At 44.3% G+C, this 25418-nt stretch overlaps 1 protein-coding gene across 6 annotated transcripts in view; it reads left to right on the forward strand.

The window, feature by feature from the left end:
- Positions 1-25418, forward strand: part of adgrb3 (adhesion G protein-coupled receptor B3) — a 713405-nt gene that overhangs the window by 356210 nt on the left and 331777 nt on the right. For all 6 annotated transcript variants that reach the window (XM_033021883.1, XM_033021886.1, XM_033021887.1 and 3 more), the window contains 4 exons: positions 10316-10417; positions 11289-11395; positions 16084-16278; positions 21026-21094. In XM_033021883.1, coding sequence (XP_032877774.1) covers positions 10316-10417; positions 11289-11395; positions 16084-16278; positions 21026-21094 — 473 coding nt within the window. The remainder of the gene's footprint in view (positions 1-10315; positions 10418-11288; positions 11396-16083; positions 16279-21025; positions 21095-25418) is intronic.

A 25418-nucleotide genomic window follows, 5' to 3' on the forward strand; every position in this document is an offset into this window, starting at 1 on the left:
CACAACGTTCACATAATCAATGACCAAAAATGGAATAGGCTGAAGCCACAACGCTTATTGTTGCCTATCCTAAGATGACTGCTCAGTGGTTACATTACTGCCTCTGCATCCAAAATCCATTGGTTATAGACTTATTCCAGCAATTGATCACAAAAATCGATCACAAACCCCAGGGTTGAGGGAATATTGGGATGACTGAGATGCTAAACCAAGGCTCCCTCTGCCCTGTCAAGTGGATGTAAAAAATAATCCTATCATGCTATTCAAAGAAGAGTAGATGGGACAGATCTGGTGCCCTCTCCAATGGTTATCCCTTACACCACATCACAAAACAGCAAAGAAAGACATAAAGTACTGGAGTAACTCAGTGGGTCAAGCTATATCCCTGGAGAACATGGATAAGAGATGTTTCCGGTCGGGACTTTTCTTCAGACCGATTAGTCACCTATCATATTCACCAGGATACTGCTTGACCCATTGAATTACTCCAGCACTTTATGTCTTTTTTGTTGTTGTAAATCAGCACCTGCAGTTCCTTGCTTCTATCACAAGAAAACACATTAAGGGCCTGTCCCACGAGCATGTGACTCCATGCAGCAAGCGCGACCTAAAGGGCATGTCCCATAAGCATGCGACTGCATGCGGCAAGCTCGACCAAACCAGAAGCGGGGGCCGCACGGAGGTCGAGTGCGTGACATGAAGTTCGAGCGAAGTCCGCGGGAAGTTCGCGTGTGACGTACGGCGTCGAGACGGTGCGTACGGTGTCAAGACGCTGCGTATGCCCGTCGAGGAGGTACGTACGCTGTTGAGGCGGCTGCGGACCGGCAGGCCGTTGCCGCGTGGAACTTTTGAACACGGTCAGTTTTTCGGAGCGCCACGAGATGTCGGGTCCAGCTCAGCACAACTCCATACGGCTCCGGCGATCGAAGTGGGACCGGCCCCGCGAGGCCATACGGCTCAAGCGACCACGTTAGGTCGCGCTTGCCGCATGGAGTCGCATGCCCGTGGGACAGGCCCTTTAGGTCGCGCTTGCCGCATGGAGTCGCATGCCCGTGGGACAGGCCTTTATTCTGTGATCTACTTTTGGCCATTAGAATTAGAATTAGAATTAGAATTAGAATGCCTTTTATTGTCATTCAAACAAACAAAAGTTTGTACGAAATTTCGTTAGTGGGAAGAATTTCTGATAAAATTACCAGGTTCTCTGCAATCCCATCCTCCATTGTATCCAATCCCATTGGAAACATTGAGTCGAGTTGAGCAAGTGATGCGGACCATCTGGTCTTTGCCACACTTTCTGCTCTACGAGCCTGCCCTTGCTCTCCAGCCACCAGCCCTATTTAAATGGCAGTTTTCTTCTGTCTCCCTTATGCTTTTTCAAGTTTCTTTAAATGATTCAGTGCTGTTTGTCTCAACGGCTCCCTTCAGCAGCCAGTTCTTGTAACAAATCAATTTCTGTGAGAACAGTTTCCTCCAAGTCAAGTCGTCGAGTTTGTTGTAAATGCATGAATTATTTTTTTTAATTTAACCTTTATTTAACCAGGAGAAGTCTCATTGAGATTTAAAATCTCTTTTACAAGAGAGTCCTGGCCAAGACAGGCAGCAGCACAGTTCCACAGTTACAGACAATAATTTAAAAACAACAGAGAACATATAAATAGAGTCACAGTCAGAACATCATCAAACAAAGCATGTACAGACAGAAGAGCCCGCTTCAACATCATTAAGAAGGGATTTAAATCTGTTTATAGAAACCAGCTCCTTAAGTTTCAGTTCATTCTGCAGCTGGTTCCATTCGAAGGAAGCAGCATAACTAAATGCCCTTTTCCCCAGTTCAGTACGGACTTTAGGTACAGTTAGTAAGAACAAGTCCTCAGAGCGGAGCTGATAAGTTCCTGTGCTTTTTCGAATTACATACTTCTGCAGGTATGAAGGAAGAACACCGAGGATAGTCTTATAAATAAGGATATGCCAATGATGGAGTCTGCGGGTGGACAGGGCAAACCATCCAACTTGAGCATACAAAGTGCAGTGGTGCGTGAGGGTTTTAAAATTAGTAACAAATCTCAGTGCTCCGTGGTAGACCGTGTCCAAAGACTGTAGGCATTTTGAAGATGCATTCATATATAAAACATCACCATAGTCCAACACAGACATAAACGTTGCAGTAACAAGTCTTTTTTTGGCTTCAAAAGAAAAACAAGATTTGTTTCTAAAGTAAAAACCTAATTTTATCTTTAGTTTTTTCACAAGTTGCTGGATATGAGGTTTAAAAGAGAGAGAATCGTCAATTATAATTCCCAGATATTTATATTGAGACACAGATTCAACCACAGAGCCCTGCAAAGTGGTGATAGGAGGGAGGTCCGAGGGCTTTGATTTAGCTTTAGTGAACAGCATGAGCTTTGTCTTGTCAGCATTTAAAACAAGTTTTAAATCACACAGGTTACGTTGCACAGTGTTAAAAGCAGTTTGGAGCTGACAGAGAGCCTGAATCTGGTGAGTCACAGGAATGATGAATGTCTTGCTTGCATCAGCATCACAGGAGCATAGACTTGGATAACACATAAAAACATAAATCATATATAACATAAACATAAATGACATTGCTGACTCCCTATCAAGTTTACAGGTGACTGTAGGTCTGCCCCCTGTGTGGAAACTCTTCCTTCACCATGTCTCCTTGATTCGGAGGACCTAATAAGTTGTCCTTTAACTGTTCCTTTGCTATAGGATGGAGTGTATACGGTTTGAAGAATATGTTGTTGAAAACGGCTTAAACCGACAATGAATAAAAGATTTGCTGAATTTGCGTAGAATTTCATGTTTTGGTCAGAGGTAACATAATGCTGCTAGACTGGTAAACTGCAAACCTAGATTATAATCCAGAGAGACCGAGTTTAAATTTCACTGATGGCACTTAGTGCATATGGCTTCAATATTCAGAAGGAAATGGGTGAAGAATGGACAGGGAATCTCACACATTGCTTCCATATTTAGGCGGCACGATGGCGCAGCGGTAGAGTTGCTGCCTTACAGCTGTTACAGCGCCAGAGACCCGGGTTCGATCCCAACTACAGGGGCTGCCTATACAGAGTTTGTATGTACTCAGTGTGACCTGCGTGGTTTTCTCCAAGATCTCCGATTTCCTCCCACACTCCAAAGACGTACAGGTTTGTAGGTTAATTGGCTTGGTATATAAATGCAAAATTGTCCCATAGAGTAGTGTTGATGTGCGGGGATAGCTGGTCAGTGCAGACTTGGTGGGCCGAAGGGCCTGTTTCTGTGATGTGCCACTAAACTAAACTAAACTAAAATATTCAGTAGGAATGAAGCCCATCATCCTTGGACAATGCAGCTCACATATGACTGGAGCCCTGCAACAATGTGGTTGACTCTGAAACACCCTCTGAACGGTCTAATCTGCCACTCTGCTTAGTTTAGTTAAGTTTAGAGATACTGCAGGAAACAGGCCCTTCGGCCCACCAAGTCTGCACTGACCAGCGATCCCCGCACATTACGGATCTCTTTCTAACAGATTTCAGTTATGGCAGATGGGCCCTAAGTCCACATAACATCCTGGTGAATTTCCTGCACCCATTCCAACTTAATGAAATTCATCCCATAAATGGGCAACCAGAGAAGTGTGGTCTCACCAATGACTTGTACAACTGCATCATGAAGTCCCAGCTTTTTTTGCACAATACCCTTCCTAACAAAGGCAAGCATGCCAAATACCTTCCTCACCTCAGTGTGCACTTGACTCGCCATTTCCGGGAAAACATGCACCTAGAGTGATACAGTGTGGAAACAGGCCCTTCTGACCAACTTGCCCACACGGGCCAACATGTCCCAGCTACACTAGTCCCACCTGCCTGCGTTTTGGTCCATATCCCACTAAACCTGAACTATCCATGTACCTGTCTAACTGTTTTTTAAACATTGGGATAGTCTCTGCCTCAACTACCTCCTCTGACAGATGGTACCATACACCCACCACCTGTACTCCCGAATTTCTGTGTTCGACAACACTTACCAGGGCTCTACCATTTAGCTTGTAAATGATACTACTTCTCTTTACACTGTCAAAACCTAATTTAGGAATTTAGGATGATGTATGGATTTATACAGAAAGACGATAGGGAATTCAAGACTGTATTCCCTGATGGATAATGTCAAAAACAGGAGGACAGAACAAATAGAGAAGAGGCAAATATCAGCATATTGCAACAAGGAAATTGTCACACAGATGTTTGTGGAAATGTAGAACTCTTCTCCCAAGGTTGTTGAGGTTGAAGGGGGGGAGGGGGGGGAGGGTATGGGGGGGTGAGGGATTCACGGTGGGAGAGAGTTTAGTGAACATTAAACCTGAAATGTGGAGACTCTTACTGGGTGAGGCTATTTAGAGGCATAGAACCAAATGGATTAAATACAGATCTGCCATATGTGTTTATTTTATGTAATGACGTTCCATTCTTGTGCCAATGGAATAGTGGATCAGGCCCAAGGGTGTATGTCCTGCCTTAGTGCTGATGTCCATGTTTTGCCCATTTCCTCTCTCTTGTGTATGAAAGCTTTTGAAACTGGTGATTTTGCTATTAATCCCAAGCATTAAGCTGTGTTTCATGCCACTGTAGAGATGATGGGGTTGGTGAAATGTATGCTGTGTTAGTGCTGTGCTGTGTGTCTGAGAGACAAGATGTTGAGTAGCAAGAGGCCATCTGCCCATGATTACTGCCTTTCCTAATCGTTTCGAATTGACATTGAACAATGACTAACCCTGCCTCTTTCCATTTATTGATTTAACTGTGTTCTTCTACGCCGCAAGATCTTTGAAGCTGATAATTATAGGATGTCTGTTCTCTGTTTTAACGTTTTGGTCGCTGGAAGTGTGGCTCTTTGACACACTGCAGCGGGAGATTTTCTGCAATGAAAATGACAACGGGATCATAGAGCAGTTCAGTTATGAAATAAAGTTAATCAACAGGTTATCAGACTTGTGTTACACAACTCTTTGTTCATGCATCAAGTTTCAATGATGCCTAATACACAACAGAAGGGTGGTTTAGAAACATAGAATCATAGAAAAATACAGTAGGCCATTCGGCCCTTCGAGCCAGCACCGCAATTCAATATGATCGTGGCTGATCATCTAAAATCAGTACCCCGTTCCTGCTTTTCCCCCCATATCCCTTGATAAGGATTTGAGTATAGGAGCAGGGAGGTTCTATTGCAGTTGTACAGGGTCTTGGTGAGACCACACCTGGAGTATTGCGTATAGCTTTGGTCTCCTAATCTGAGGAAAGACATTCTTGCCATAGAGGGAGTACAGAGAAGGTTCACCAGACTGATTCCTGGGATGTCAGGACTTTCATATGAAGAAAGACTGGATAGACTCGGCTTGTACTCGCTAGAATTTAGAAGATTGAGGGGGGATCTTATAGAAACTTACAAAATTCTTAAGGGGTTGGACAGGCTAGATGCAGGAAGATTGTTCCTGATGTTGGGGAAGTCCAGAACAAGGGGTCACAGTTTAAGGATAAGGGTGAAATCTTTTAGGACCGAGATGAGAAAAACATTTTTCACACAGAGAGTGGTGAATCTGTGGAATTCTCTGCCACAGAAGGTAGTTGAGGCCAGTTCATTGGCTATATTTAAGAGGGAGTTAGATGTGGCCCTTGTGGCTAAAGGGATCAGGGGGTATGGAGAGAAGGCAGGTACAGGATACTGAGTTGGATTATCAGCCATGATCATATTGAATGGCGGTGCAGGCTCGAAGGACCGAATGGCCTACTCCTGCACCTATTTTCTATGTTTCTATGTTTCTATACCTTTTGCCCTAAGAGCTAAATGTAACACTCGCTTGTGAACATCCAGTAAATTGACCTCCACTGCCTTCTGTGGCAGAGAATTCCACAGATTCACAACTCTCTGAGTGAAAAGGTTTTTCGTCATCTCGGTCCCAAATGGCCTACCCCTTATTCTTAAACTGTGACACCTGGTTCTGGACACCCCCAACATCAAGCCTGTCCAATATGTTTCTATAAGATCACCTCTCATCCTTCTAGACTACAGTGAATACAAGCCCAGTCGACCCATTCTTTCATTATATGTCAGTCCTGCCATCCCAGGAATTAACCTGGTGAACCTACGCTGCACTCCCTCAATAGCAATAATGTCCTTCCTCAAATTAGGAGACCAAAATTACACACAATATTCCAAGTACTCCAACTGCAACAAGTTTGAGGTGTTGCACTTTGGTGAATTAAACCAGGGCAAAACTTTCACAGCAAATAGTAGGGCCCTGGGGAGTTTTATAGGAAAGGGTGGTCTAGGGAAGACATGCCTTCCATACACTGGGTGGCAAGGATGATGCTGAGGGTGATTCTGTTAGACCCACTCAATGTAAAGTGCCCTGAAAGTGTCAATACAGGTAGACAGGGTGATGAAGGTATTTGCCCCCTTGCCTTCATTGGTCAGGGCACTGAGTACAGGAGTTGGAAAACCATGTTACTGTGTATTTCATTCGTGCAACTACACGTTGTGTATTGTGTGACATTCCGGTCACCCAGCTATTGGAAGGATGAAATTATGCAGGGAGTAATGCATAAACGTTTCATGAGGCTGTTTCCAGGACTGGAGGGCTTGAGTTATAAGGAGAGGCTGAATAGGCTGGGACTTTAAATGTAAATGGTTAAGTGGTGACCTCACAGAGGTTTATAACATCACGAGGGTCATAGATGAGTTGAATGGTCACAGTCTTTTTCCCAGGGTAGGGGAGTGTAAAACTAGAGGACATAGATTTAAGGTGAGAGAGGAGAGATTTAATGGAAGGAAGCAAATTTAATTTCTGGGGCTGTTCAAAAAAAAGTTGAGATTAGCTTTCTTCTTCATCTCCCTATTTTCTAAATTTTCAGCCTAAACTCTCTCACATCTACCAGTCAATTTTTTTTTTAGTCAATTTAAAAGAGACAAAACAACGATTTCCTGCAATCCTGCTGCTTCACCTCCCAAAGGGAAAGTGCGCCACTGTGGGAGTGAATGATTACTCCACAGCCCATCCTTCCTTTTCTGACGTGTATACTCCAGGGCATTGAGGATGCTGCTCTCCAGCGACCTGTGTTTCAAAGAAGCCCATGGCAGGACAGTGGAAACGCACACGTTAACTGCTTGTTGCCGATCACCTCTTTAGTTGAGTTTAGAGGTACAGCATGAAAACGGGCCCTTCGGCCCACCGAGTCCACGCTGACCATCGATCACCCGTTCACACTAGTTCCATGTTTGCCCACTTTCATATCCACTCCCTCCACACTCAGATAAATTTACCGAGGCCAATTAACCTATAAACCCGCACGTCTCAGGGGTGTGGGAGGAAACCGGAGCGCCCGGAGGAAACCCACGTGGACACGGAAAACATGCAAACTCTGCACAGACAGCACCCTTAGTCAGGATTGAGCCCGGGTCTCTGGCCCTGTGAGGCAGCAGCTCTACCACCTGGACAACTATGCCACCCACAGTCTACAGTCGTGCCTTCCATATCCTAGATGGCAAGGATTAATCTTAGGGGAGATTCTGTTCAGCCCATTTAAAGGCTAGGGAAAGGCACTGCCATGGCCAAGATGCTAAGTGGACAGCACGGTGGCTCAGCGGTAGAGTTGCTGCCTTACAGCTCCAGAGTCCCAGGTTCGATCCTGACCATGGGTGCTGTCTGTACGGAGTTTGGACGTTCTCCCGGGACCTGCATGGGGTTTCTCCAAGGCCTCTGGTTTCCTCCCGCATACTAGAGATTCTAAGGTCTGTAGGTTAATTGCTTTCAGTAAATGTTCCGCAGTGTGTAGGATAGAAATAGTTAGTGTATCAGTGATTGTTGGCTGGTCAACGCGGTGTCGACGGGCTGAAGGGCCTGTTTCCACTCTGTATATCTAAACCGCACATCGATGCCAGAGACCTAGGTTTGATCTCGACTATGGGTGCTGCCTGTACGGAGTTTGTACGTTCTCCCCATGACCTGCGTGGGTTTTCTCCGAGATCTTGTGTTTCCTCCCACACTCCAAAGACGTACAGGTCTGTAAGTTAATTGGCTTGCGATAAGTGTAAATTGTCCCTAGTGTGTGGATGATAGTGTTAATGTGAGGGGATCGTTGATCGGCACGGCCCCGGTGGGCCGAAAGGCCTGTTACCATGCTGTATCTCTAAACTAAACTAAACATGCCAAAGGTGCAAGAGAGAAGCTTTATCCAAGCTGCCTCTGGTAGTGGTCCATCTGAGAATGAGCAGCACAGCCGTGATTTGTGATGGGCACGCTGTGGCTCTCCCTACATCTCTGGGTCACCATGGCGAGCAGGACAGGCGGCCTGCTGTGTGCAAGGTTAGGTCTGAGCCATAGAGGCCAGAAGAGGTCTAGAGGTCACTATGGAAAGATTAGTTGTAAGGGGTTGTCATCTTGTCACTGCAGTTCATTTCACTGGATTTCACCACATTGGGAGAGAGAAGAAAATCATTTAAAAATTGACAGTCTGCATTGTTACCCAGGGAGCCCTATCTGTCCAGCAAAACTCCATGGTCACCATGGAGGCTCATATCCACAATGATATTACTTGCCAACGCCTTCTATTAAATTTTAATTTCGATGAGGTACTAAAGGAAATGCCAAGTCCATTCCATGAAGGAGACTAAAGCCCTGTCCCACGGTACAAGTTCATTCCAAGAGCTCTCCCGAGTTTGCCCTGATTCGAACTCGGAGATTTACGGTAATGGCCACTCGTCGGTACTCGGGGCTCTCGTGGACATTTTTCAACATGTTGAAAAATATTCACGAGTCTTTCCGTGCTTACCTGCCGTTAGCGAGTCTTCTCGAGTACCTGCCGTTAGCGTTATGAGCTGCTAAGAGACGTCCCCGAGCTCCGACGTACCCGCTACGTTCATTCTCCGTGCTTACCACGAGTTTGATTTTTTTTTAATTCGGGAGAGCTCTTGGAATGAACTCGTACCGTGGGACAGGGCTATTACACAAATTTAAATCTTGGAACATGCAAACAGGATAAGCATTATTTTCCATCACACTTATCAGTTCTCTGTATAGGGATCATGCGAGAGTAGTAGATATCTTGTCATTTGAGCCTGGAGCTTTGATAATGCAGATAGTGCAATTGCTTGCAGTGGCCGGGTGAATCAGTGACCTGAGGCCATGGATGCTAAGTAATTGGCAAACACGTCAGCAAGGAGGTGAGGAGTATATTTGTAATGGTCTATTGTGTGATGGCTGAGCAAACTGGAACCATGTGGATTCATCATTTTTAGTTTAGTTTAGTTTAGTTTAGAGATACAGTACGGAAACAGGCCCTTCGGCCCACCGAGTCTGTGTCGACCAGTGATCCTCGCACATTAACACTATCCTACACACACTAGGGACAATTTACACTTATATCAAGCCAATTAACCCACATAATTGTACGTCTTTGTAATGGGGGAGGAAACCGAAGATCTTGGAGAAAACCCACGTGGTCATGGGGAGAACGTACGAACGCCATACAGACAGCGCCCGTAGTCGGGATCGAACCCCGGTCTCCAGAGCTGCAAGCCACCGAGCCACATTTGGAAATCAAGTCAATTGTGTGGTGGTGCCGTTCTGCACTGTTGGATGGCACAGTGGCGGAGTTGCTGCCTTACAACGCCAGAGACCCATGTTCGATCCTGATTAAGGGTGCTGTCTGTATGGAGTTCGTACGTCCTCCCCTTGACCGCGTGGGTTTTCTCCAGGTGCCCCGGTTTTCTCCCATTCTCCAAACGTGTACAGGTTTGTAAGTTAATTGGCTTCGGTAAAAAATTGTCAATTTTTCTAGTGTTTAAGATAGTGGTAGTGTACGGGGTGATCGCGGGTTGGCACAGACTCAGTGGCCCTGGTTCCCTGCTGTATCTCTTAAAGTCTAAAGGATGTTTGTAATGATCTATTGTGTGGTTGCCGAGAGAAATGAAAGCACATGGACTCATGATGTTCAAATGGGAATTAAATAAATAGTTAAAAGGGGAAAGTTTGCAGGGATGAAAAACAGAGTGCTAATTATATCTGTTCAAAAAGGAACTGCAGATGCTGGAATATCGAAGGTACACAAAATTGCTGGGGAAACTCAGCGGGTGCAGCAGCATCTATGGAGCGAAGGAAATAGGCGACGTTTCGGGCCGAAACCCTTCTTCAGACAGGCTAATTATATCATTCCTTCAAAAAAGCCATGGGATCTATTTCAATGCTGTCTGGTGTTCTGAATTGTCATGGGTTGAAGCTTGACTGCTGGTGATAATTTATCGTTCATTTCAGCTCCCTACGAGATATGTCGTGAAGACTATCTGATGGCGATGGTGTGGAGGAGAACAGCAGCGGGGGACTTTGCATTCAATAGATGCCCACCAAATGCAACAGGTAAACTGAAAGCACATGACATCCTGTATAGTTACTTGTGATGAAGTCTCACAAAATATGGAGAATTCTTCCATGTCGGTTTGTTCATCCTCTTTTAGAATTCCTTCATAATTTTAACGTCAGTCAGCTCTTTTGAGAATTTTGTTGATCAAATGATTTATCCGAAATCAATCAGAGCTGGGTTCAATCCGGACTACGAGTGCTGTCTGTACAGTTTGTACATTGTCTCTTTTTTCTCTCTTTTTTGTATGGCTTTGTAAATATTTGATTAGTATATAAATGTAAATAATTTGGTGTACATATAGCTGCTGGTGTACATATGGTGTACATATAGCTGCTAAATTTGTATAAGATAATTATAAGCAGTTGACTAAGGGGTGGGAATTAATAAGCTTTGGCTCCTTCCTGCTCCTTTCATATGATTTCATTTATTTATAGATATTGTTTATGACACTTTATAAATATTCTTGTTTTGTTTTTTGTATGCTGTTTCACACTTGCTTTTTATTCTTTTATTCTGTTCGAAATAAAGAATTAAATAATAATAAAATAATAATAATTGTCCCCGTGACCATGTGCTGGTCCGAGATCCAAGATCTTCGGTTTCCTCCCACACTCCAAAGACGTGCAGATATGTAGGTAAATTGGCTGGGTAATCTCCTTAATGTGTGTAGGATAGTGTTAATGTGCAGGGATCGCTGGTCGGTGCGGACTCGATTGGCCGAAGGGCCTGTTTCCGGGCTGTATCTCAAAACTAAACTAAACAAGTTATAGTTGCTTTAACTCGGTGCCTTAAGCAGTCCATTGACATCCATTGCCTTCTATGCAATACTGTGTCACTGCTGCCATCTATTTCTTCTCCGACCTACAGGCACTACTAGTCGACGCTGCTCTCTTGATCGTACTGGAATTGCGTACTGGGAGTCACCCAGCTTTGGAAGATGCATCTCCAACGAGTACCGACACTTACAGCATACAGTAGGTGCAAAGTCAGCAGCAGTATTTCTCGTTCACTGAAGGTGACTGGAAATGAAGCAATCCTACTGTGCATTTAACTGATGATAAATGTGCCTGGAAAATCCTCACAAAATGTGGTAGTTTATTAATCAATGAACAACTAGAGAACAGGTTTGATCTGGAATCTAGCTTGGCAGGTTTTAAAATAAAATAATTAATAAAGACAGTATCAGTTACTTGTTCTTAAATAATTGAACAAATATACTATAAATAACTGAGATACTAAATTCACTTAGAATAGCAAAATAGCAATATGACTGGAAAGTAGAAACTGCCGGACATACTGAGCATGTCGAGTAGCATCTGTGGTGAGAGAAGAAAGTTAGTAACTGGAAAAAAACGGACTCAATAGAAAATCAGAAAATATTGCCACTGCATGAATACTTCCTTGTATATAATATCATTCACTTTACCTGGTATATGAAAATATTAAAAAGCTCTGAATGGCTGAGCGAGTTTATTCTTCAACTTTCTCGGCCATGTGGAGCCCAGGTCCAATCTCTGCTCACAAGTATCAGCCAAACGCAGCATGGGTCAAAGCAGTCACATTGGCTGGTTAGGTTGCATCAACGTAGGCTGTAGTGACAATAGAACATAGACTGTAAAACACCACAGGAACAGAACATTTGGTCTCAATCCTAATTTGGACTCAATCTCCTTTACCTGCCGAGTTCGTCCAGCAGTTTGTTTTCTCCAATTTCCAGCAGGTGCAGTCTCTTGTATCTCCCTACACCAGAGACATAGGCACAATCTGGGCTGACATACTAATGCAGCGTTGAGTTAGTGCTGCATTGGCAGTGGTGCTGCCAATTAGTTGGGATGTCAAAAAGAGGCCTTGCTGTCTCTCACAGTGATGCCTTTTCTGAAAAAAAGGGTTGGAAAGTTATCTCTGGTTCCCTCACCAATGCTTATCCTTCACTCAAGAAAACTAGAACAGATTGTCTGGTCAGTATTACATTGCTCTTTCTGGGACAAATCAGCTGTCATGTTTCCTGCGTAATAAGAATGATCATATTTCAGAAGTACGCCACTGCCTATAAAAAACTTCTGGACATTGTTAAAGTTAAATTGAAGGTAGAAACCAAAGAAATAGGAGCAGAAGTGGATCAGTCAGCCCCTAATGATGATCTGTCATTCATAAAATCATGTTCTGCTCTTTTACCTGTGAACTACTTTCTGACAGTAATCCCAGGTTCCCTTAATAGCCAAAAACCTCTGAGTGGAATATTCCCAGCAAATTAACTTCCCTAGCTCTTTTTTTGGAGGGAATTGCAATGACCAACCACCTTCTTGGAGAAGAAACTTATTCATAGACATAAAGCTATAGAACATGTAAACAAGCTCTTTGGCCTAACTCACCCATGCTGGCCAAGTTGCCTAACTGAGTTGCACCTGCCCCATATCCCTCTAAAGTTTCCAGATTAATTTACCTGTTATTATTTAATGTTATTAATTGTGCCCACCATTTCCTCTGGCAGCCCGTTCCATGTACGTTCCATTCTCCGTGTGGAAAACATTGCCCCTCAGGTCCCTTTCTTCATCTCTTCTACTCATTCTCCGTCTTCTCAAATAAACCTATTTTCATCTCTGTCGTGAGGGGCCAAACATTTGTCTTGGAACTGAACCCATTTAACGAGCCAAGTGCTCTGTAACTGCAGGCCTTCCTTCTGTAAACCAGAAGATATAGCCTGCTTCAGAAAAGAGTACGATGCCTCTCTGGGGTGGTGATAGACACAAAGTTCTGGAGTAACTCAGCGGATCAGGCAGCATCTCTGGAGAAAAAGGATGGGTGACGTTTCAGGTCAGGACCCTTCTTCAGACAATCCAGTGTGAAGAAGTGTCCCGACCTGAAACGTCACTCATCCTTTTTCTCCAGAGATGCCACCTGACCCGCTGAGTTACTCCTGCACTTTGTGACTATCTTTGGTATATACCAGCATCTGCAGTTCCTTTCTGCACACTGGCATGATTTAGGCTGCGACTGACCTGCATTCCCCCACCTAGCAACCAACAAAACACATCCTAAAGGAGGAGAGAAAAGTGAGACTGAGTAATTAAGGCAGATAATTCTGGACCTTAGGGCCAGGAAGCTGAAGACATCATCAATATTGAAATGATTAAATCAGGCTAGTACAAGGGGCCAAAATTGGTGGAGCACACTACAATTTAATTAAGTATAGCAATGTAGAACCATAGAAATAAAAGTAGGTCATTCCAGCCTTCAAGCTTGTTCTGTACAATTCAATTAGATTTTAGCCGATGTGTATCTTTGAATATTAATGCACGAGGGCCTAATTGGTGCTTTGTAGACTTCCAGTCCTTGTCAACTGTGAACCACCAGATGTACCGTGATCACAGATGAGGATTTCAGAAACACTGAAGTATTGCCACTGCATGAATACTTCCTTGTATATAATATCATTCACTTTACCTGGCAAATGAAAACATTAAAAAGCTCTCCGAATGGATAGGCGAGTTTATTCCTCAACTTTCCAAACCATCTGGAGCCCAGGTCCAATCTCAGCTCACAAGTATCAAACATAGAAACATAGAAACATAGAAAATAGGTGCAGGAGTAGGCCATTCGGCCCTTCGAGCCTGCACCGCCATTCAATATGATCACGGCTGATCATCCAACTCAGTATCCTGTACCTGCCTTCTCTCCATACCCCCTGATCCCTTTAGCCACAAGGGCCACATCTAACTCCCTCTTAAAATATAGCCAATGAACTGGCCTCAACTACCTTCTGTGGCAGAGAATTTCAGAGATTCACCACGCTGTGTGAAAAACAAACAGAGCATGGGTCGAAGGAGTCATATTGGCTGGTTAGGTTGCATAAATGTGGATTGCAGTGACAATAGAACATAGACTAGTACAACACAGGAACTAGTCCCACATGTCTGTGCCGAACATGATGCCAAAACCAACTCTTATCTACAGTACCTACACATAGCTTCTCTGCATATGCATGTGCCTTTCTAAAGGCCTCTTAAATGGTATTGTATCTGCCTCCACTACTACCCCCAGCTGCTCGCACGAGACACTCTGTATAAATACATTTGCTCTGCAAGATCGCCTCTAAACTTTTCCCCTCTCATCTTAAAGCTATGGCCTATAGTCTTGGACATTTCCACCCTAGATGAATGGTTCTGGTGCCTTTCATCATTTTATATATTTCTATCAGGTCTCTCCTCAACCTCCAGTGTTCCAAAGAAAACAATGCAGGTCTGTCCAACCCCTCCTTGAGTCTATTATCCCCTAATCCAGGCATCATCCTGGTAAACGTCCTCTGCACCCTTTCCAAAGCCTCCACATCCTTCCTGCATTGTGATGACCAGAACTGCACACAATACTCCAAATGCAACCAAACCAACATTTTATAAAGCAGGTACACAAAATTGCTGGGGAAACTCAGCGGGTGCAGCAGCATCTATGGAGCGAAGGCAGCATCATGACTCCCTGACTCTTGTACTCAATATCCCGACCAATGAAGGTAAGCATACCATATGCCTTCTTTACCACTCTATCCACTTTTGGTGCCACTTTCAGCAAGTTATGGCCTAAGACCCCAAAATCCGTGCACCGTTCAGGAGACTCGAAGGGGCAATCTGATAGAGTTAGTAAATAGGGAGAATAGTTTTTTTCTGGTGGCAGTCACAGAGAAGGGGCTTAACTTGAGAGCTGAGCCATTTCAGAGTGTAATCAGCACGCACCTCCTAACACAAAAGAGAGCTTCTTACAAGCATATGGTGCAACATAACCGGAGAAATGAACTATTTCAGTATCGGGTGAAGGGTGGTCAAGAATAATAAATAGCTATTTCTCCTTCAATCTCCTGTTTTCTATCTCTTCTTTTTCTCTCTCTATTTTCTCTCTTTCCTCCTTTCCTTCTTCTCACTTTTCAATATCACACACTTCTCTATTTCTCTCGTATCCTCTTTCTTTACTTTCTTTCACTGCTAAAAAAAAAATAAGAGGTTGTACATAAAATGTAATATGTCAATATACATTAGGTATCTACAAGGTACCACATTATTGTACTTACTTCTAATAAAATTAAAATTAAAAAAACACAAAAGAGAGCGCAGATCCAGGTTTATTTCCACCTAGAACGTCTGATGATGCTGATGATGCTTAGAGAACCAGGCCAGTTTGGAGTAGAGAGGATTTGATGGTGTATTATGAGTAGGAGATAAAGGAGGAGTATAAGATTATGGTACTGATCAACCATGAACTTACTGGCTATCAGCACACTCTCTGGGGTTAGAATTGTCACCCTTTGATCCAAAACATTCCTGCTCAAAGGTGGCTGCTCTAATGCCACAGTTAGCCTTGGTACCCTTGTGTTGAAATGGATATAACTGGGCAAGCCTTTGGTTCTCCATTGTCTGCTGTCGCTCCATGCTCGTGTGGGTATGAGGTGAATGTACAGTAGATTCAAGTCCAACAGTGATGGCCATAGGTAGGGTGTTAAATAACAAAACAACTCAAAGGAAAGCAATGGTCAGTTAAAAGTGCTGGCGTGCAACAAGCCCTTGGGGAGCTGCATTCCAACAAACACTCCATAACTTTGAGGGAGGAAGGGAGGGGCTAGAATGGCTCCAGACTATTTTTTATCTAAACTCATGTATGTCTCTGCTTCCTTTAGGTTAAGGAACATCTTGCAAAGGGACAGAGGACACTAGCAGGTGAAGGAATGTCTCAAGTAACCAAAACGCTCCTGGATTTAACCCAAAGAAGGAACTTCTATGGTGGGGATCTTTTGGCCTGTGTTGAAATTCTTCGGAATGTCACCGACACGTTTAAAAGAGCAAGTTACATACCTTCATCCGACGATGTTCAGGTAAATACCTCTGTCTGCATGCCAGAGAAATGCTGTCAGAAACTCTGCTGTTGCAAATTTAGGGGGTGATTCGTGCCTTCACCAGCTGTGGAGCAGAGTCTGCTTGGGCCGGCAGAGGGGGCAGCTGATAGACCTGCCCGCAGCATTGTTGTTCCAATACTGACTTCCGGTGCAGTCATAGACATAGACATTGATAGAAAATAGGTGCAGGAGTAAAGGGCCTGTCCCACGAGCATGCGATTGCAAGCGGCAAGCGCGACCTAACGTGGTCGCTTGAGCCGTACAGCCTCGCGGGGCCGGTCCCACTTCGATCGCCGGAGCCGTATGGAGTTGTGCGGAGCTGGTCCCGACATCGCGCTGGGCTCCGAAAAACTGACAGTGTCCAAAAATTTCGCGCGGCAACGGCCAGCCGCATTGAGGCCGTACGCACCGCCTCGACGGGCGTACGCACCGTCTCGACGCCGTACGCAGTGTCTTGACGGCGTACGCCTTCGCTCGAACTTCACGTCAACTCGTACGGGATCACTCGACCTCAGCGCGGCCCCCGCTTCCGGTTTGGTCGCGCTCGCCACATGCAGTCGCATGCTGGTGGGACAGGCCCTGTACGGGGATCACTCGACCTCCGCGCGGCCCCCGCTTCCGGTTTGGTCGCGCTTGCCGCATGCAGTCGCATGCTCGTGTGACAGGCCCTTTAGCCATTTGGCCCTTCGAGCCAGCACAGTCATTCAATACGATCATGGCTGATCATCCAAAATCAATCCGTGTAAAGTTAGAATCGTGTAGAATCGGCCTCCACCACCAGCCGTGGCAACATGTTTCTCACACTCACCGCTCTCTGTGTAAATCATCATGCCCCGCACATCTACTTTAAACTTTGACCCTCTCACCTTAAAACTATTCCCTCCAATATTTGATATTTCCATCCTGGGAAAAAGGTTCTGACTGTCTGCCCTCGTAATTTTATCTATGTCTCCCCTTAATCTTCGAGATTCCAAGGAAAACCTGTTGGAAGATCAAAACATGTTGGATGATCAACCGCAGGTGTGCGGAGCTAGGTGGGGCAGTCAATAATAATAATAATAATAATAATAATAAATTTTATTTAATGGGCGCCTTTCAGACATCTCAGGGACACCTTACATAGTAATCGGAAAAAAAACATATAATCGGAATAGAACAGGTAAAAAAGACATCACAGAGACACAAATTAAAAACAGAATTCAATCCAAAAACAGAAAATCAAAAACACAGTGTGAAGAACTTACTGGGACTGGGAAACAACAGTAGGTGGAATGGCCTGGTCCCATATGTTTTTGAGATTCAGTAATTATATGAAACCAATAGGGACCTCTCCTTCTAGGTTTGGTAATTCAACTAGGATACCAGAAATAACACCTATCCATGTTCTACAGAGATTCTGCCTGACCCCTTGAGTTACTCCAGCATTTAGTGCCTTTTTTGGTAAACCAGCTTCTGCAGTTCCTTGTTTCTGCCTGTTACAAGGAAAAGGGAAAGTGTCCCCCCACGAATGGTGTACTGAGTAAAAGTCACCAGTAAGTGGGAATGATAAGGAGAGAAAATAATATCACAAGTGAAGATGAATCAGCAAAACTGGCCAAACAGTATCTGAAAAGGGAAAAAGATACAGCATCCCTCTTCTCATCAGAACTGCCCCCTCCATCGACTCCTTTAAGTCTAGACTTAAAACCTATTTCTACACACAAGCGTTTCTTGAGGTCCTCTGAGGGAGCGCTTTATGTATGTATTTATGTATGTATTGTTGTATTTATGTATGTACCATTGTATGTAGCACGTTAGTACCTGCACTGATGTAAAGCACTTTGGTCAACGAGAGTTGTTTTTAAATGTGCTATAGAAATAAAATTGACTTGACTTGACTTGACAAAATGCTGGAGTAACTCAGCGGGACAGGCAGCATCTCTGCAGAGAAGGGATGGGTGGCATTTTGGGGTTGAGACCCTTCTTCAGACTGATGGGAGAAGGAATGGGCGATGTTTCGGGTCGAGACCCTTCAGACTAATGGAAAAGGGAAAAGCTGACAACTTGTGCTATAAACTTGATCTGGCTTTCCTCCCAACATTTTTCCCATGGGATTGCACTTATCAAAATATAGTTCCCAGTGAATTTATTGGAGCGGATTTTCAATCTGCTAGTAATACGTTAAAGGCTCCTCAGATACTGGGAAGGTAACGCTCCACCACCTTGACCCTGTTGCTGGAGCTGTAGCCATCACAACCTGATGATATCTTAGAAACGTCTTAATCGTCAATCTAATTTCCAAATTAATTCTACATCTATATATAATTATGCAAAACACCTAGCAATCCTTGCAATGCCAATTCTTTCAGCTGCTCATTGATCATGATAAGTTGTTCCAGAGTAAATCATTTGCCGTAAAGGGTTAAGTTTGATTCTTAGAATCTAAATATACACAATGGCCATAGAGGGTGGGAAGTTCAAGTCCCTATACAGTGCAAGGAACCATAGTCAGGACCAAACTTTTCTTCAGCAGGTTTGCACTAATAATAAAGGGCCTGTCCCACTGTGGGGACCTTATTTGCGAGTTTCGAAGAGTTTGCCCTCGACTCATACTCGCAGCGTGGTTCTAGGAGGTCTATATAACTCTCCTTCATGCTCTGGAGTAGTCCCCAGATACTCGAGGCCTCAGTTTGGTCGAGGCTTTTTTTTAGCATGCTGAAAATTGTCCGCGAGTAAAAATAGGTCGGCATGGAAATAAATCGATATTCTTTTTACTCGTAGGTTTAGTCGAAGTAGGTCATAGTAGGTCGGCATGGTATTCGTAGGTAATCGAAGGCAATCGAAGGTAATCTGAGGAAAGACATTCTTGCCATAGAGGGAGTACAGAGAAGGTTCACCAGACTGATTCCTGTGATGGCAGGACTTTCATATGAAGAAAGACTGGATAGACTCGGCTTGTACTCGCTAGAATTTAGAAGATTGAGGCGGGATCTTATAGAAACTTACAAAATTCTTATGGGGTTGGACAGGCTAGATGCAGGAAGATTGTTCCCGATGTTGGGGAAGTCCAGAACAAGGGATCACAGTTTAAGGATAAGGGGGAAGTCTTTTAGGACCGAGATGAGAAAATCATTTTTTACACAGAGAGTGGTGAATCTGTGGAATTATCTGCCACAGAAGGTAGTTGAGGCCAGTTCATTGGCTATATTTAAGAGGGAGTTAGATGTGGCCCTTGTGGCTAAAGGGATCAGGGGGTATGGAGAGAAGGCAGGTACAGGATACTGAGTTGGATGATCAGCCATGATCATATTGAATGGCGATGCAGGCTCGAAGGGCCGAATGGCCTACTCCTGCACCTATTTTCTATGTTCTGTTTCTATGTAATCGAAGGTAGTCGAAGTTAATCGAAGGTAGTCGAAGATAGTCGTAGATACTGTTAGTAAAGTCGAAGGTAGTCGAAGGAGGTCGTCTTCACTCTCCACTACTTGGTGTCCAATTTTCCCGAAGCTAGTCGAGGCTAGTCAAAGCTAGTCTTCAACATAGTCGAAGGAGGTCGAAGGAGATCGAAGGAGGACTTCTTCATTGTCAAAGGAGGTCTTCTACATATTCTTAAGAGGTTCTCTACATAGTCGAAGGAGGTCGTAGGAGGTAGTTCTACTTCGGTGATACAACACGACCAGACACTTTTTTAAACTCTCTAAAACTCTTCTAAACTCGCAAATTAGGTCCCCGCAGTGGGACAGGCCCTTAACTACTGGAAATTGAGCATCCTTGAGAAGGTTTCTTAAGCCAATTCTTGCATCATTCACAGAGTGTGGAAATGAATGGTGCTATTGGGACACACTTGGTCCCTCCAGGTTATCAAGAGCAGAGATTTGGCTTCATTTTGACTCTTGTGAATGTATTGACACATGAGTAGGTTGAGGCGCACCATCACTTTTATCTGATCTCCCCTCAACCTCCGATGCTCCAGAGAAAACTAATCCAAGTGTGTCCAACCGTGCCTCATACCTAAGATAGATACAACATGAAGGAGTAACTCAGCAGGTCAGGCTGGAGCATGTCTGGAGAAAATGGAATCGTGATATTTTCGGTCAGGTCCCTTCTTCAGACTGAATGCACAGGGGAACGGGACATAAACAGTGGATGAGAAAAAGAACTGGAAGGGACAAATCATGGCCGGCAACAGATGACCCCAGGTGAGGTGTTTCCTGATAAACAGTTTATTGGATGAAGGATCTTCTAATCCAGGCAACATTTGGTGAATGTACCACAAGTGTATCCTATTCTCAAGCTTTGGAGTGGTATGAGGGTGGAGATGAGCTATCAATGCCCACATAAAGTGGTAGAAAAACATACACTTGTTTTCAATCTCTTTCACAAGGATTCCCAGCATTTCTAGACTCTAAATCTTTGGAGCATTTGGCTAATTTCCTGTCAGGGGAAAAAATGAAATGCTTCTGCAAATTTCAATAATATTACTTCGTGTTGTACAAAGTAATGTGTGGTGCAGTTTATATATTTGGATTACTATATGATTTGCTATTACAGCAATGGCTCTGAAATGTCAGGCCCATAAACTAAAATCTGATGCGATGAGATGTTAGAAGATGAATGCTTCAGCTTTTAATAAAGAATATGTGTAATATCCAAAGTAATCGCAATTTTAGACTTGAACTTGCATATTCATTTTCCCAAGTTCAAAAATATTTCACGGATCTCAGTGAATCGTATCATTTCTCCACAGAATTTCTTTCAAATCATCAGCAATCTTCTTGAAGAGGAAAACAGGGAGAAGTGGGAAGATGCGCAACAGGTATAACTAAAATGTATTTGATGTCTTTAACTTTTAAACTTGCTACAAACACTGTACTAACAGGGTAAAAAAAGACATGATAGACTTGGAACACAATTTTGAAGATTGGTAACTGAGAGTCTAAAGAGGTATGTTTCGGCCAAAGCTTATTGCTGAAGATGGGGCGGACTCAGGCAGGTTTAGGATTAGGTTTATTATGGTCATGTGTACCAGGTACAGTGGAAAGCTTGGTTTTGCATGCTATCCAATTTAGTCAGATAATACTGTGCATAAATACAGTCGAGCCAAACTCCTCCAATAAGTAGAGCAAATGGAAAGATTCAGGGAGCAGAATGTGGTTCTCAATATTATAACACACAGTTCCGAGACAAAGTCCAAAATCTACAATGAGGTAGAGGAGAATTGGTCAGTACCCTGGCTTATGAAAAGACCGTCCATGAGGCCTGAAAACAGAGGGGAAGGTGCTGTCCAGAATATGGTGTTGTGCATGGTGTGCACTTTGAAGCTTCTGTATCTTCTGTCCAGTAGAAAGGGGGATGAAGGAATGACCAGGGTGGGAAATATATTTGTGTTCAAAAGGGAACTGCAGATGCTGGAATATCGAAGGTACACAAAATTGCTGGAGGAACTCAGCGGGTGCAGCAGCATCTATGGAGCGAAGGAAATAGGCGACGTTTCGGGCCGAAACCCTTCTTCAGACTGATAGGGGGTGGGGAAAGAAAGAAGGACAAAGGGAGGAGGAGGAGGGGCCCGAGGGCGGGCGGATGGGAGGAGACAGCTAGAGGGTGAAGGAAGGGGAGGGGGGGAGGGGACAGCACGGGCTAGCCAAATTGGGAGAATTCAATGTTGATGCCAAGGGGACGCAAGGACCCCAGACGGAATATGAGGTGCTGTTCCTCCAATTTCCGCTGTTGCTCACTCTGGCAATGGAGGAGACCCAGGACAGAGAGGTCGGATTGGGAATGGGAGGGGGAGTTGAAGTGCTGAGCCACCGGGAGGTCAGGTAGGTTATTGCGGACTGAGCGGAGGTGTTCGGCGAAACGGTCGCCCAACCTACGCTTGGTCTCACCGATGTAAATCAGCTGACATCTAGAGCAGCGGATGCAGTAGATGAGGTTGGAGGAGATACAGGTGAACCTTTGTCGCACCTGGAATGACTGCTTGGGACCTTGAATGGAGTCGAGGGGGGAGGTGAAGGGACAGGTGTTGCATTTCTTGCGGTTGCAGCGGAAAGTGCCCGGGGAGGGGGTGGTGCGGGAGGGAAGTGAAGAATTGACGAGGGAGTTGCGGAGGGAGCGGTCTTTGCGGAAGGCAGACATGTCTTCCCCCCATGTCTGCCTTCCGCAAAGACCGCTCCCTCCGCAACTCCCTCGTCAATTCTTCACTTCCCTCCCGCACCACCCCCTCCCCGGGCACTTTCCGCTGCAACCGCAAGAAATGCAACACCTGTCCCTTCACCTCCCCCCTCGACTCCATTCAAGGTCCCAAGCAGTCGTTCCAGGTGCGACAAAGGTTCACCTGTATCTCCTCCAACCTCATCTACTGCATCTGCTGCTCTAGATGTCAGCTGATTTACATCGGTGAGACCAAGCGTAGGTTGGGCGACCGTTTCGCCGAACACCTCCGCTCAGTCCGCAATAACCTACCTGACCTCCCGGTGGCTCAGCACTTCAACTCCCCCTCCCATTCCCAATCCGACCTCTCTGTCCTGGGTCTCCTCCATTGCCAGAGTGAGCAACAGCGGAAATTGGAGGAACAGCACCTCATATTCCGTCTGGGGTCCTTGCGTCCCCTTGGCATCAACATTGAATTCTCCCAATTTGGCTAGCCCGTGCTGTCCCCTCCCCCCCTCCCCTTCCTTCACCCTCTAGCTGTCTCCTCCCATCCGCCCGCCCTCGGGCCCCTCCTCCTCCTCCCTTTGTCCTTCTTTCTTTCCCCACCCCCTATCAGTCTGAAGAAGGGTTTCGGCCCGAAATGTCGCCTATTTCCTTCGCTCCATAGATGCTGCTGCACCCGCTGAGTTCCTCCAGCAATTTTGTGTACCTGGGAAATATATTTGTTCATGTTAGCTGCTTTTCCAAGACAGCATGAACTATGGATGGAGTCCAGTCTATGTGGATGGACTGGGCTACATCCACAGCTCTTTGCAATTTCTTGTGGTCTTGGGCGGAGCTGTTCCAAAACTAAGCTTAATTCGACACAACAGTTTGCTTTCTATGGTGCAGTTGTGGAAGTTTATCTAAAGGTCTCATTTGGCAGACTGGAAACAAAGAGTAGGAATAAACGGGTCCCTGTCAGAATGGCAGGCAGTAGTGAGTGGCAAGGCACAGTGGTGCAGACACAACTATTTACAATATATATTAATGATTTAGATGATGGGATTTAAAGTAACACTAGCAAATTTGCAGATACCACAAAGCTGGGTTGCTTTGTGAACTGCGAAGAGGATGCTAGGAGGTTGCAGGGTGACTTGGACAGGTTGAGTGAGTGGGCAGATGTATGGCAGATGCAGTATAATGTAGATAAATGTGACGTTATCCACTTTGACAGCAAGAACAAGGAGGCAGATTATTATCTCAATGGTGTCAGATTAGGAAAAAAGGGAAGTGCAGTGAGACCAGGGTGTCCTTGTACACCAGTCACTGAAAGTAAACATGCAGGTACAGCAGACATTGAAGAAAGCTAATGGAATGTTGGCCTTCATAGCGAGAGGATTTCAGTATAGGAGAAAATAGATCCTTTTGCAGTTGTACAGGGCCCTGGTGAGACCACATCTGAAGTATTGTTTGCAGTTTTGGTCTCCTGATTTCAGGAATGATATCCTTGCTATTGAGGCAGTGCAGCATAGGTTAATTCCCGGGATGGCGGGACTGTCATATGAGGAAAGATTTAAAAGACCAGGCTTGTATTCACTGGAATTTGGAAGGATGAGAGGCAATTTTATAGAAACATATAAAATTATAAAAGGACTGGACAAGCTAGATGCAGGAAAAATGTTCCCAATGTTGGGGGAGTCCAGAACCAGGGCCACAGTCTAAGAATAAAGGGGAGGCCATTTAAAACTGAGATGAGGAAAAACATTTTCACTCAGAGAGTTATGAATTTGTGGAATCCTTTGCCACAGGAGCCAATTAACTGGATGAATTTAAAAGAGAGTTAGATAGAGCTCGTGGCTAACGGAATCAAGGGATATAGGGAGAAGGCAGACATGGGTTACTGATTGTGGATGATCAGCCATGATCACAATGAACAGCGGTGCTGGCTTGAAGGGCCAAATGGCCTCCTCCTGCACCTATTTTATATGATTCTATGAATCGGAGCAATACCATTCAGTTGAGTGAATTCATTCTTGGGTGCATAAAATAACTTACTGATGTGTACATTGTCAATAATTTGTTTATAGTGCACTTGGATAAATCGAACTAAAACAAACAGGTTTACTGATGGCAACTTTACATTAACCTGTGAAGTTATCACACAGAGGAAATAGTGCTCAAATGATGCTTTGACTGTTCCAGTTTAAGAAGCCGACTGTTTGTTGTGTGGACATCAATGGGTTGCTTCTTGACACCCCACATCCCATGTATTTAGCTGGTACTATTGACAGTTAACATTCGGAGCAACATAACTGGCATGGAATCAGATGAGCCCAGAATAAGGACTAGATTAACGGGAATTTGCAAAAAAGGAGAGGGGTGGAGAAAGGGGAAAATGCTCCGTTAACAAAATAACAATCATGGAACCTTCACCCAACTAGCCATCATGATGTTGGAGATCTGGTGGAACTCTGGCTAAGGGGAACATTCCATCTACTCCCAATAGAGCCCCCCCCCCCCCAGTAAATGGCACTGATTCCTCTAGTGTTTAATTATTTATAACCTATTATCCATTTAACATACATATTTAGTGGATAAATCAACTTTAAAAAATGTCATCAAAACACCAAAGGCAAAAATTTAATTGGCATTTTCCAAAAGTAATAACATTTAAATAAACAAGAATTGACATCTATAAGAGAAGTAAATAGGATAATTAAACTTAATGATAAAAGATAAATGAAAGGAAGAAATCTAGGTAATCAAAGTTTATCATGAAAATTAGTTCAGTTAGCTCTGGAAATAAATAAATATATGTTGTCATATTGAATGGAGTAATACTAACTAGATTAGATTAGATTAGATTAGATTAGATTCCTTTATTTGTCATTCAGACCTTTCGGTCTGAACGAAATTTTGTTGCCTGCAGCCATACATATAATAATAAACAACAAAACACACAATAAACACAAATCAACATCCACCACAGTGAGTTCACCAGGCACCTC

The sequence above is a fragment of the Amblyraja radiata genome, chromosome 5, assembly GCF_010909765.2.
Source record: "Amblyraja radiata isolate CabotCenter1 chromosome 5, sAmbRad1.1.pri, whole genome shotgun sequence".
In the NCBI taxonomy this organism is placed as follows: domain Eukaryota; kingdom Metazoa; phylum Chordata; class Chondrichthyes; order Rajiformes; family Rajidae; genus Amblyraja; species Amblyraja radiata.